At 41.9% G+C, this 14,443-nt stretch overlaps 1 protein-coding gene across 1 annotated transcript in view; it reads left to right on the top strand.

The window, feature by feature from the left end:
• The window catches only part of ANO2 (anoctamin 2), a 335,522-nt gene that overhangs the window by 96,219 nt on the left and 224,860 nt on the right, over window positions 1–14,443 (top strand). Inside the window, exons 5-6 of the mRNA XM_079140683.1 lie at window positions 1,535–1,589; window positions 4,195–4,246. Coding sequence (XP_078996809.1) covers window positions 1,535–1,589; window positions 4,195–4,246 — 107 coding nt within the window. The remainder of the gene's footprint in view (window positions 1–1,534; window positions 1,590–4,194; window positions 4,247–14,443) is intronic.

The raw sequence follows: 14,443 nt of genomic DNA, 5'->3' as shown, positions 1-14,443 counted from the left end.
GTACTATCCTTCTGTTATAGAGAGGAAATGAGTTCCAGAGTCAGTGCAGGTTCATGTAGCTGTAAGTTGCTGAGCCATACCTGGCAAGGTGGCCCCTTGCCTCTTTTTGTACCCTGGCTTTTTCTAGGCTTCCCCTGCCACAGGCCTTCATCCATGCTGGTGCTGGCCTCTGAACAGCCACCGCCCCCACAGCTCCATTAATTTCATTTCTGCTATACCCCAAGGCCAGTTCATCAACACCTTCCTTGAGAGAAAATTCTGTTCTTCCCACCGGAAATCCAGCAGACTGCTCTCCATCCTCTGAATTTTCATAGTCATGGTCTACAGTGTCACATTCTTCTCTGCATCTGTTACTTAGAGACACATCTCCCAGTGGCTGGTGGCTCTGGGGAGCTGAGAGCACACTTTATTCATTTGTGTGTCCTCCTGCACAGTGCCCTAAGCACAGGACACTCCATGGATGCCTTTTTCGAGTGCAAGTTCAATCAATGCATGAAACTTAGAACAGACATGGGCCTTGCATAATTAAGAGTTTGATATCTAATTGATGAGATGACAGTGTTAACACGAAATGGATTCATCTTTTATAAAGATGATTATATGTTTTATTTCTTTTTCTACAAAGGGTCTAGAAATATCTTAAAACTTGATGAGGATAATCATAAAAATGCCAAGGATGAAATCAACATGATCGATTTACTTTTTTAATGTTGCAATGATTCTTGAGTTTTTGCTTTTATGTATATTTATTCTTATTCAGAAAAAGTAAAGTTCTTTATTATTTATTTAAAAAATTATATTTGTGTATTATTGAGACATATATTCAAATGAATTTTTTTGGGGGGTGGTTACTGGGGATTGAACTCAGGGGCCTTGACCACTGAGCCCTATTCCCAGCCCTATTTTGTATTTTATTTAGAGACAGGGTCTCATTGACTTGCTTAGCACCTCGCTTTTTGCTGAGACTGGCTCTGAACTCGATATCCTCCTGCCTCAGCCTCCTGAGCTGCTGGGATTACAGGAAAGTGCCATTGCACCCAGCAAATTAAATAATTTTTTTGAAAAACAAAAAGAGTTGTAACCCCAATACCTTCTTTTGGTATTTTTACTACCTTTATCCATGCACAGGTATATTTTCTGCATACTTTTATTTAAAAAAATTATATCTACACAATATTTTTTAACCATGATATAATCTTTTTCTATTTACAAAATGTTCACAATTATAATTTTCAGTAGCTGAATGACTATTACATTGATTTTGGAATTGCTTTTTATCTCTATACTCTGATAAATAACTTTGTAATAAATGTTTTTATTGATGTAGCTTTTTTCTTCTTTTCAATTTGTTCTTTATGATACATTCCGACCATGAATTTTCAGAATTATTGTTGAAAAGAGCATAGACACTGTGAGCATGTGTGTGTTTTACAATCTTGATATATCACCCAGCTTGCTCTGGGCTGGGGGTGGCAGTAGTATCAGTGTAAGTGTAATGAAATGAGTCTTCCAACTACTTTCTTGGTGTCTCCAGGTACAACATTCAGGAAAAGGACACCTTCTTTGACAATGCCACCCGTAGCCGCATTGTAAGTAAATGGATGTACTGGGTTAGAAAGGGGGTTTAGGAAAGACTGAGTACCTGGTTATCCTCTCTGCTACCTCTCTTCATCATTTGCTTGGAGTTACCTAGCAACTGAGTTCAGTATCCAAGAGCTTCCCCATCCCAGTAGCAAAAAACAAACAAACAAAAACAACAAAAAACTTCTGTCACTGTAGGTTGAGAGGAGCATCTCTGCTAAAGCCCTTCTTAGAATCACAAAACAGGGAGTGCCAAGCTGATGGGACCTTTAAACCACTGAGGTGACCCCCTTGTATAGTTGAGGAAACTGAGGCTCTGAGAAACCATGCATTGAAAAAAAAAATCCTAGAGATCGTTAGTGTTAGAACAAGGACCAGAAGCAGTCCTGATTTCAGGGTCACTAAGTACTCTATTCATTTTTCTTTCTTTCATTCCTCATGATGATGTAAATTTATATCACAGGAAACACTAGTTAACCAACTTGTCCAGGGATAAAGTCATCAGCCCATTCAACAGACCCACATTCATGACTGTAGCCCTTCTACAGTCTTTTTGTCTTTTACATCAGGGTTTTGAATTGTATAGGATGTTTGATTTGCATAAAAATCTGTGTACAGCTTATGTCCCTGTGGCCCCATGCAAGCCCTATAGAACCTCCATTTACCCACCAGTTAATTCTGTACCACCATAGAGGTCATTAAGTCTATAGGTAGAAGAAAGAAAGAGGGCCCTATGGCATGCTAGAAGTTTCTCATGACAACATGGGAAATGGAAATGCAACTCCACTGGTCCCTAGGAAAGAGCTTAGGTTTCCACTGGAGAAGAAATAAGTGCTAAAGACCTAGAAGGACCTCCTTGCCAACTAAGTGATAAGAAAGGATAAGGAAGAAGGGACAGGTGACTAGAGGAATGTACAGAGGAAAACACAGTCTTAACTCCTGCTTTCAGGATGTGCAAGAGAACAGCTAAGGTTCCTCAGCCTGGTGTTGTAGCAAGGGTTAAAAATGGACATATGATTCCTTTTTGCCTCTTATGGAAAAAAGTGTGAACTTCCCATTTTCTTTGATGCTATTACAAGCCAATTAAATCTCACTGTGGCTTGGGTCCCACGACTGTGGGGGAGTTATAGGGTGTTGTGGAGATTACCCGATAATTGCACAGTGCCTGTAAAATAATACAATGCCATATAAATTCTGTTCCTAATTATTATTGCTGTTGAATTACTGTACTGTATTAGAAGCAGAATTAAACACTCTTGGGCCCCATTCTGTTGGAAGCTATTCATTACTACTCCCTCTAGGTCTGTGGCTAGAATATGGGAATGTGACTAATAGTGGGGTAACCTATCTTCTCTCATTCATCTCTCCTTCTGGAAGCTTCTTCCTTCCCCTTCTGCCCTTTCTTCAGTCCACTCCACACTAAGAGAAGAGTGGGAAAGAGACTTGAATCCATTCTAGATTCTGCTCTGTCCTGTACTTTTGTCTAAGGACCTTACTTGCATCTCTAAAGGCTTTCCTGTTCTCTTTTGTTGGTGTTTGACCAGTCCAGTTATTTGTCCCAGAGCAGATGTTACTGCCTCTTCATAGCCTACCTTAGGGTTGGGGCCCACTGGGAGATCACTAGTTTGCTTTTTGTCATTTTGTTTTTGGTACCAGCTATTGAACCCAGGGGTGGTTAACCACTGAGCCATATCCCCAGCTCTTTATATTTTTTATTTTGAGACAGGGTCTTGCTAAGTTGCTTATGACCTCACTAAGTTGTCATACTAAATTGAACTCATAATCCTCCTGCCTCAACCTCCCAAACTGCTGGGATTACAGGTGTGCACCACTGTGCCTGGCAGAGGTCATTAGTTTTATACTATATTGACTTACCTTTCTTCCACGTGAGAGATGCTGTAAGGCAGGGAGTCCTGGAAGAAGTGTAGGTTATGTTTGGATTAGAGAGGCAGAATGAGGACTCAGCAGCAACTCCAAGAAATAAGAATATCAGTGGCCAATATACAGGCAGCCCTTTTCCATTTTACCATGCCCGTTCTTATTCATTGTCTTGTGGGCTTCTCAGGCTGCTCCCCAGACGGCTCCATTAGGGGACAAAGCAGGGCAGAGCCTCTGAGGGTTGGTTCTGGATCCCTCTGCACCTGACTGTGTCTCCTGGGCTCTCCCAGTCTACATGTGCTCCAGGCTGGTGCAGGAGTCATGCCTTCCAGGACCTATAGGGAGGAAGGTCCCTTTGTGAGAGGCAGATGCTGTTCCCCTAGGGACTAGGATAGGGTTGGGGGTATGGGGCTTCCTCCCAGTCCTCTAGAGGGTGCTGTGCTCTGGGCATGCCTCTGTTTTCCTTACCTACTGTAACTGCAGTCAATTTATGACCTTTTATTTATTTATTTTTTCAGTAAGGTCAAAGGTGTGTGTGTGTGTTTAAATTCTTTGCTTTCTCAAAATACTCAAGTTTGAATGAGTTTGATGAGCAGTCTATGAACTCGGCACGTGGTTGGCTTCCCCCACCCTCCACAGGGGCCCCCACGCCGGCATCCACGCCTGCTGGCCCCACAGGCAGTGGTGACGTAAGGTGGTCAAGGCATTCACAGCTCTGCTGTTGTCCCCTTTTAGGTGCACGAGATTCTGAAGCGAACATCCTGTTCTCGAGCTAACAACACGATGGGTAAGGAGCTCCCCCTCCCCTGCCATGAGCCCAGAGCTGCCCTTTCAACAACTCCCTTGGTGGCCAGCAGGGAACAGCAGACATGCGCCCCACACGGAGAAGCTGCCTTCCCTTAGGCAGAGAAGCACCGCCTGGGTCCCCAGGAACTGGGGGCGCCCAGTTTCTTGGTGGGGTCAGGGCTGTTCCCAAGGCTGTTGAAGCTTCTCTCAGACCTTGATGGCAGGTGTCTGGGCTTTCCTGTCTTTTCTCTGTACTGCCTGCACTTTTATTTTATCCTGATAATTCTGCTGCCCCTCTCTGCCCGATCTCCAATAGGTTTTAATAATCACATAAAACTTGGACAATTTTTATTTATTTTTAAGAAAAAAGCATTTTAGAAGACCTTTAGTCCAACCTGTTTACTATATATGAGGAACTAACTATACAGTGAAGGATGGTGGGGTCCAAATGTGCCTCTTCTAGGTTCAGCATTCTCTCACTGCATCTGGCTGTTCTCCTTGTGGTTTGTTTTTCAAATTTGAGGGTATTTAGAAAAAACCTTTGAAGCAGGAATCTCAGCATTTTGGAGCTTGCAGTGTAAGGCAGTCTGCCCTGACGCTGATGGACTGTGGATATACCTGATGGCAAAGGGGAAAACCTGAGTTGTGCCCTCAGAGTTCCTAAGCCCATCTCAAAATGGCTTTTGAATCCATAGGGAGAAACAACTTCAGAATATGCTCTGTGGTGGCCAGTTTTTGGCTTTTGCAGCGTCTTTGAGTTGAAAAGAGTCCAGAGTCACTTAGAGTCAAGTCTAATAAGGGGAGAAGGCCATCAAGCTAAGGAATAATGATGATGACAACAATACCAGCTCACATTTTGGGACTCATGAATTGAGGCCAAGGAAACAGTTCTGAGGAAGGTATTAAAACAGGTTTTGTGTTATTAATAGGAGTTTAGAAAAGTGCTTATTCTCTCTTAGGGGTAATTATGTCTGCTCATGTTTGCTTTTGATGTACTCATCTTGTTGCAGATTTCCCAAATAACACTCCAATTTTAAACTCAAAATTTTTGTGCATTGTTATTTGTGTGGAGCATGGTATTGATGAGGCAAAAATGAGTGGGTATATGAGACCATTATGCCAACCCAATTCCATGGAGCAGACAGAAGATCTCACTTCAAGAGTAACAAAATGAGTCAAGAGATCTGAGATGTATTTTATAATTTCTTGGAGCTTCTATCCATTGTCTTGTATTCTCTTTCACTCAATTCTATTAATGCGATTTTTACCCTCACCTACCCTCCCCAGTTTGACCCAAATTTCTCTTTCAGATGTTATTAGTGATTATTTCCCCTACTTCATGGTCTTTTTCTCAGTCATCACCTTCTTCTTAGCTTCCTATATCCTTCCAAAACTTCTTTGCTGAACCTTCATCTTCTGATAGTTGATGACCAGGAAGGTACTGCTGGTCTCCTAAACTGCTGTTGTCTGTGTTTACTTCATGGACTTCTTTGATTACTTTTCCACATTTTAGATGTTATCTTCTCCCGGTTCCTTTGGCCTTTGCTCACTGCACCTCTCCTTGTTTCCTTCCTGTCTGTTCCTCTTATTCTTATCCTCTCTCACATTTCTTCCATGTAGATGACTTGCAACCATATATTTTTATTCCTGATTCTCTCACCAATTCCAGTCCAGCATTTCCAATGGCTGAATGGACACCTCCATTTAGATGTTCACCAGAACTTCAAAGTCAATATGTCCACCACTGTCTGATATATTTTCTGTCTTTTCCCCTACTTCTCCTCCTATTAACAGGACCGCTGACCTCTCCATTTTTGCTCCTACCATTTCCTTTACCTGCGTATCCTACCTGCTGTCTTCCCCAGTCTCACTCGTGCCCATCCCCAGATCAAGTCACTGACTAAGTGATTCTCCCTTACTGACCTCTACTTGGAATTCCCATCAAACTCAATCTCTTTCTTGCTCATTATTTATGTCAATGGCTTTGATTCCCAAGTGAGTTCAAGAGATGTGTCTAAATCATCTTTTATGCCCCAGTGCACCTAGATATCTGCTTTGCACATTCTATTCAGTTGATTTGATTTAGCAAATTAGTTAAAAAATGCTAAGCCTGCTAGTCCCACATCAGTTGTTGTAAATTTCTGACTATGTGTGTTCATGGACAAGTGACTTAACTTCTCTACAACTCAACTTTCTTTTATGATAAATGAAGATAATACTTATCTTGCAGAGTTTTTGCAAAGTTTAAATAGGCAGCTGCTAGTTTGTTTTGTAAACTGGGAATTCCTTAAAAACTAAAGTTTATTTGGGGGGATAGTCTACTGGTTGTTACAAAATCACTAGAATTCTCCATTTTAGTTTCGAAGGTTGTATTTTTCCTTTGAGGATCTGAAGCTATTTTTTTTTTTTTGTCTCAAAGTCAAACATCATTAGGATTTTGTCATTGTTGAGTAGTGTTCAAAAATTTGTTAAAAATTCCTTTTTTTGACATTGAAAAACATTTATTGAGTACCTGTTATGTGTCAAATGATGTTACAGAAGCCCAGGGATGCCAAGATGAATTTGACTATTTTCTACCCTTGAGGGACCCTTAGTGTAGCCATGCAGATAGACTTGCATACAGGTAATTATGAGATAATGTGGCAGGTGCTGTAATAGACATGTAAAGTGGAATGGGGTCACAGAGCAGAAAGCAATTAACTTACATGTATGCTTCTAAGTATCAACAGAAATTATCTAATATTAGTTTCATTGCTCCCAGGGAAAGCAGGTATGTCAGAAATTATCATCTCCAACTATAAATGGACATGAAGAGCAGAGGTAACTTGTTCAAGGTCAAATATTGAGTCACAGTCATCAGAAGTGGGTCTAGAACTTGGATGTCCTTGCCCCAATCCTATTTCCACTATTTTTGGGATACTGTGAGCTAGGAGTGGACTTAGATCAAGTCTTTAAAAGCCTGTTAATTCCATACTAGCTGTTGATGACTTACCAGCTTTGTAAGAAGGGGCGCATGATTGAACTCTGCTTTTCAGCAGAGGAGAACCCCAAAGACCAGTTTTCAAGTGATTTGACCTCTGCCTGTGAAAGTCAAGGTCCTTCTAAGCTCTTTGGCCAACATGCCAATCTCTCTTAGAAGATCAGAAACAATGAGGAACATGATAACATGGAGAGGCTTCACCATAATACGGATCTTAGAGCCTATGAGGGTGAATTTAGAATTTATTGCCCTTCTCTCTGGTTTATAAGAGTGAAAGGGAAGCACAAATGGTTACAATTGTCTTAAATTCTTCCAGAGCACTATAGTGTCATGAAAAGAAGAGAAAAAGGGTGAACAGGACTATACTTGTGATTGTAGGTATTTCCATAGATCCCTTGTCCTTGCTGATTATATTTGTGACAAACCTACAAAAAGTCTTCTTCTTTCCCATTGTATCTAATTCAGAAATTAGAAAATGGAAAGGATAGTGAAGATAATACGAGTTCAGCAATTCTCCTGTTTACAGTCATCATTTTTTTCTTTGTAGACAATGCGTTTTTATTGAATGTCTACTTTTGCAAAGCTTCAGCCTACATACAAGTTGTAGGTACTGATTTATTTATATTCCTGCCTTGTTCCACAAATTTCTGAGATGGCTTACAAGGAAAACAATAAAACAGCCTAATATAAGTGATAAATTAAAAAAACAAGAACCAGGAAAAACACAAATTGAAATAGAATGTCAGAACTAGGAGGAAAAAATAGAATACAAATATTCAAACCGTAAGGTCCTTGAGTTTCTGTAGTTGAGCTGAAAATTTAACCCTGACCTAAAGAGAAAGGGAAATACAGTCAGTTTTGTAGCTTTTCCTGTTTGCAGTAACATCTTCTTGTATAGAAATCCTTCCAAAAATCTATCTCACAAGTCCCTGCTTTCTATGTTGAATGTGTCTATGGATATTCTCTGTTTAAGGACATATGTAAACTTTTCTGGATAATTCAGCATTATCAATGAGAACAAGTATTTTTTAATGTTTCTTCAAGGATTATCAGTGTTGTTAGAATTAATTGCCCCATGCTGCTCTGATTTCTTCATTTCTTGACTCTGGAAGCCTCACTCCCGAGCTTTGCTATTTTGGTTTTGCTTTGCAGTTTTGCAGTTTGGGAGACAGAAAAACATGCTAATTAGAATTTTGGGTAAAGAGAGAGTGAAAATGCTTTGAGGGAAGGTCTGAGGATTCTGCTGTGGTTAAGGTGGATTTAACATTAGGGAGAGCAGCTTTCTTGAAATCTGTATTGGCTATTTACAGATATTTTTTCTTGCTTCTGGGTGTTCTGTTATGAGAACTGAGATAACCAGGTACGACATTTCTCTACAAATAAGGTATTCCTGTACCAAAATAATAAGGACTCCTTGCTTGCATATGGTTGTGTGTTTTTCAAAGCACTTTCATACTCATTATCTCATTTGATCTTTTAAATTACCATGCAAAGTAGGCTCAACAGATGTTAACTAATTTCACAACAGAGGGATTAACTGGCATGCCTGCAGTGGGATATTTAGAGCCAGATTTTGAACCCAGTTTCTTGGCTCTTCTTCAGTGCTCTGTAGGTCTATCAGTTGGTAAATGGATGAAGTTATTGGGAAAGATTTCCCAGAGGAGGTGGAAACTGAACTCTTCCCATTGTATTACCCGTTCATTCATTCAATAACTATTTATCAAGCACCTACTCTGTGTCACTCCTATTCTAGAACTGGGGAATACAGAATTTTGTTAAACAGATAAAAACACTTGCTATTATGGGGCTTGCAGTCCAGTAATGAGAGATGCAAAATAAACCAAAAAAATAAGATGGATGATATGTCATGTAGGAATATATAATAGGAGGAAAAAAATAAAGCAAGGAAAGGCACTAGAAATGAAATTGGAGTGGAGAGTCTTTTAAATAGTGTAATCAGCTGGGCACAGTGGTGCACACTTGTAATCCCAGTGGCTCAGGAGACTGAGACAGGAGGATTGCAGATTCAAAGCCAGCCTCACAACTTAGTGAGGCCTTTAGCAATTTAGTGAGACCCTGTTTCAAAATAAAAAATAAAAAGGGTGGGGATGTGGCTTAGTGGATAAGTGCCTTTAGGTTCAATCCCCAGTACCAAAAAAAAAAAAAAAAAAAAAAAAAAAAAAAAAAAAGTGTAGCCAGAGAAGGCCTTCCAGATGAGGTAATATTTGAGAAGGGGGCATAAGCCACATGCTGCCTAGAAAGATAAAGATGTGCAAGGATAGCAAATAAGACAGAAGATCAAACGGTAGCAATTCCAGAGTCAGGGTCCCAACAGCAGCAAATAGTACACTCAGGATGATTCAAGGTAGGTATGTATAGAGACCATTTTCAAAGGTCCAGGGTATGGAGTTGAAGAATTCTAGGAACAGTGTGATGATCTGGAGTTGATGGTAGCAGACCTCTAACCACCCCTAGGACCATAAGGAGAGAGAGGTCAGTGGACATGGAAGGAGGGACTTGGGTAGATGAGTAGCCTTGTGAAGGTGATTGAGCAGAATCTGAGGGTCTAAATACTCTCTTATCTCCCCTTGACCTGCTGAGCACAGGAGGCGGCCACAGACCGTGGGAGCCCACTCATGTGAGATGGAGAGGACATGGAGTATACATACCTAGAAGGGGAAATGGTGGTAGGCATACACCTGGTGAGGTTAGAGAAGCAGGTGCCTGTTCTAAGTCACACGCCCTCTGTGGACCTATTTCTCCATCAAACATGGGGCTTCTTAATTCTCTTGAAGTTCCTTTTTATCTGATAGTTCCTGTGATTCAGAGGTGTCTGGTGATCTCTTTACATATGAGCCCAGGAAGCCAGAGAGAAAACGCACTTTCCTGTAAGTTCACAGAGAGCAGATTCCAGGCTATGACCTGGACCTGGGGTCAAATATCTTCAGACCTCAGAGAGGATGGAGTAGACAATTACAGTGGTAGGGAAATTCAAATGAGTAGGATTCAGGTGAGGGTGGTTGGAAGAAATATTTGTACTCCTGTATAGATTCTTTATAATATGACCATAGGCTGTTCAGGTGTGGCTGCACTCAATTGGCCTTAGAATCACCTGGTGCACTGGTTAAAGCCTCAGCTGCTGTGAGCTCATGCCAGATGTGCTGAATCAGAATGTGTAGAAGCAAATTCCTCAGATCTGCATTTTTAACCATCTACCCAGGTGATTCTTAGGAATTCTAAGTTAGCTAAAGAAAAAGATAAACATAAAAATACAGATAAGGTACAGTTGCAACCTGCTTGACCTACTTACATATGGGAATTTAAAGAGTATTTCAAAGTGCTTTGCCTCTTGAGGATCTGACCATTTGTTTTCTGAAGTACGAAGGATAACCAAGTCTGTCTGTAAAGGGTTTAGTTTTTGCTGTTGCTTTTCTAAAATTTGTTATACGAACATACAGCATTCAGTCCCTTTTAATGTCGCAGCCACTATCAGCTAAGACTCTTCAACTCCTCCCTCCCTCCCTGTCTCCCTCCTCCCTTCCTTCCTCTCTTGGGGATGGGGATGCTAAATTTGTGTACAAAGACAAAGCAAGAGGAGCTGACCTTGAAAGGGTGCAGTGGACTGGTGTTTGGCGATGATCTACATTTTAATTTTCTAGGATTCTTCCATAACCCTCTGGAGTGGATAGTTTAACTTCTTATTCACCTCTGGAAAGGAGGGATTATAGGCTAATGCACACACACTGTTCAGAAACTAAAATATTTGCAATTCGAGTTCTGCCTGGTGGTGGACGCATGTGAGTGATTGTAAACTTGGTCTAGCCCCGTGATGCCTCCTTAATCAATGTCATGTTTCCTAAGGTCAGCCTTTAGGGCCCTGGAAGTTTACTCCATCATCAAATGACTTTAAAGCATGCTTTGCCATGGAAAGAAACCCAAACCTCCTTGACCATATCAGATGAGGACAAACACCTTTCTTGTTCCTTCATATGGAAGTTATTATTGCCTTTTCATGGACAGAAAATTACAGATTGATGGAGCTACATTTTCATGGACATTGTGGTGTCAGAGCATTTAAACAAATGTATGCTTTGGGCATCCCCCTCCCACTCAGGAGACGATGTCTTAATTATTTTGACTGAAGCCAGACCATGTTGTGTGTTGTAAACATCTGGTTTATCATTCATCCAGCTGAACTGGTTTCTATTTTGCTAGAAGAAAAGGCTTGGGATTAAAGGCATTTAAGTAATTAAGCACACGTCAAGACAATTTGGTGATGGGTAAATATAGTCTCTGTTAAATGCACCGTCTGGGGGCTCTGGTTTAGATTTACGTCCGGCTGGAGTGCGGGATGAAAGCGGAATGCCGGGAGGACTGGGCCCTGTTCTAGGGGGAATCAAAACCAAATGGGTTTTCAGGAGTAAGGCACCATTCCTCTAAGTGCCTGTCCCGATGGATGAAAGTTTCCTTTGAGTTTGGCCTGCAGGGAGTAGAGCCATAGTCCCTGTCACCAGCAGCACTTGCAGATTTAATGAGACTCGCTTTGGGAGGCAGACCATTAACTCCTGTGCTTTAGTTGTTCCTTTGTGTCCAGGAAACAGAGATGTCTCTAAGCTGAATGTTAACTTCAGGTTTTTGGATGATGAGTATGTGTTTTCAGGGACCAGTACTTGGGCCTGAACCCACCAAGGACATGTTTCTTGGCTGCATTGCCTCTGGATGTAGACAGTGATGCTGGGTCACGTTGTATCAGGCTGCCTAGAGGTATGTTTCATTGCCCGGCAATGAGGAAGCACACCTTCTTTTCTTTGGAGGTCAGAGTTCAAAGCTACAAGTGTGACATACCTGGAGATTTGAAGGAGAGATGGACATGGAGATTTTAGGAATCAGCAAGGGACCCTCAGAGATTATACTTTGATTTGAGGCACAGTTTCTTTTCAGGAACAGGGGGAAAGGAAAATGTCCTTGGAACTTTCTACTTCTCTATGGCCTCCATTCTGGAAAAAAAGCTTAAGTCTCCTCTCTCTTTCTCTGTCTTTCCCTTTCTCTTTCTCTTTGGGTCTAGAACTGGGAGGAAAGAATATAGACATGATCCCAAAGAAGAAAGCTTTGCCATTATGGCCAGATGAATGGCACATGATGGAACCAATTAGCCCATTTTTGCTGAAAAGGAAGGAAAAAAATCAGAATTTCAATTTTCAAAGCAAAGTCTCTTTTTAAAAAACGTTTGATTATTTTCTTTTCCTTTCAAACTGATTTCCATGCTTGTTTGGGGTGGAATCTTGGTTTCTGAAGTCTGAGGGTAAAGCAAGAGGCCAAAGCAATCCCGCTCCAATGAAGCTGTGGATGAGTAGTTGCTTTTCAACTCTACTCCCCGCCCCCCTTCCTTTCATGTACTCTCCCCTCTCTTCCCCCAGCCACTGATTGGGATCGCCCATATGAAACCACCTAGGTATCATGCTGGAGGTCCACAGCCACGGGTGGGAGAGACATTCAGTTATATCATTTGAGGCCCTGGAGTTTGAAGATTGGACAACTCAGGTTTCATACCTTGAATCTTTGCTCCAAGGCAAAGGACCATTTGCCTGGACTTCCTGTCTTAGGAGGCAGACTAATCAACTGGAGTCTAGTGTTTCCTCATCAGCATAGGATGCCAAACAAAGTAGTGAGGAGGGCAGTGCCCTTGATAAACAAGAAGAGATGCGAGAACCATAGCCATAGGGCTGGCGACTCTCTTGATGGTCATCCTGTGCTCCCTGCAGTGAGCTAAGTGCCTTGAGAGATGTGAGTGAAGGGAAGAGTGTGCTCTCTGACCCAGGTTCCTGTAGGTCTTTGGGGGACACAACAACCAGCAAATGATATCCTAGAAGTGAACCCAACTCCCTGCTTGAGACTGTGCTGCACATAAGGAGCTTTATTTGAAATAGGGGGTTGGGAGTCTATACTCCCAATGATTTGAGTAGACCCCCAATGATTTGAGATCTTTCTGAGGTTCTGGCAGCCGAACCTAGGAGTTCAGATTGTCAGTCTAATGCTTCCAGATACTTGGCTACTGTGCTGAGAAGAGATGAGAATTAGCAGAAGATCTAAGTAAGGTGAAACACCTGTTTAACTTTTTCCATGCAGTTTTGGAACTGTCTTCATGGTATATACAGCTGCCATGGCAACCATGGGGTGTGAGTTCAGGGATTGGATGGTTAGTTTCTGGGGTGCAGTCTAGTTGGGGCCCCACCCCGCCTGTGATCCTTCAGCTTCTATCCATGTCGACAGCAGTCTTGTAGCTTTGAACTAACCCCCTTCCCAAAAATCCCTCCCAACTTGGGACTCCTCCCTTTGATTATTGTAGGGTGGCTTCGCATTGCTGTGGTTAGAGCTCTTGAATTGATTAATGATGCTCTGAGTGAAATTGTAGTCTTGTGAGTAAAAAGAAAAATCTGCAGCTCAGCCAACCTCCCGGGCACCCCTCATCTGCACTCCCTTTACCCACCCTTTAGTCCTCTCACCTCCCAACATTATTTTGCATATTTTCTGCTCTTGCCAGGAGGAAACTTAAATTCGGAAAAGGACTACGGGCTCCTTGGTGACACAGCAGCACCCAGGCACTCAGCTTTCAACTCATGGGAAGAGTGGCCAGCCACTGAGTGTCCTGTGCAGGCTCCTATAGGCCTCCAGTCCCACGTGGGGCCTGTGGCATTGTCTTTGTGGCATCCTACATCTCAGAACTGTGGTGAATGTAGGCAAAATTTGAGGAAGAGGGGACTGATGGAGGAGACAGGATTGTTTGGGTTCTTCTTAGGTTTCTGAATGTGTGGGTAGCACATTGGGTGGGAACAGGAGGTAGAACATTGTCCATATTAATGAGTAAACGTTGTCTAGACTTGTCATCCAACGTCATTGCTTATCCAGAGCCTTGCAAATGCAGATTGCTTAGCATTTGCACATCATGCGTCTTTCCCTCCAAAATCAATTATCTCCTCATCTCACTACTGTCTATAGTTTCTGTGGAATAAATGTTTCAGGGATGACAATGTGTGCAAGACAAGGGAAATCCTGGTGTACCAGGAACTTCCTCCTCCTCCTTCCTCTCCATGATCAAATGGAATCTTTTATGATGAGATCCCTGGTATTGTGAGTTGGTGAGACATAATCCCTCCCATCTGGAAGTCAGTGACCCAGGACAGCCTATCCTGACTCAGACAGAACATACAGACTACTTTA

Source organism: Sciurus vulgaris (assembly GCF_902686455.1).
Source record: "Sciurus vulgaris genome assembly, chromosome: 5".
In the NCBI taxonomy this organism is placed as follows: Eukaryota; Metazoa; Chordata; class Mammalia; order Rodentia; family Sciuridae; genus Sciurus; species Sciurus vulgaris.
This window is presented reverse-complemented; position numbering and strand designations above follow the sequence as displayed.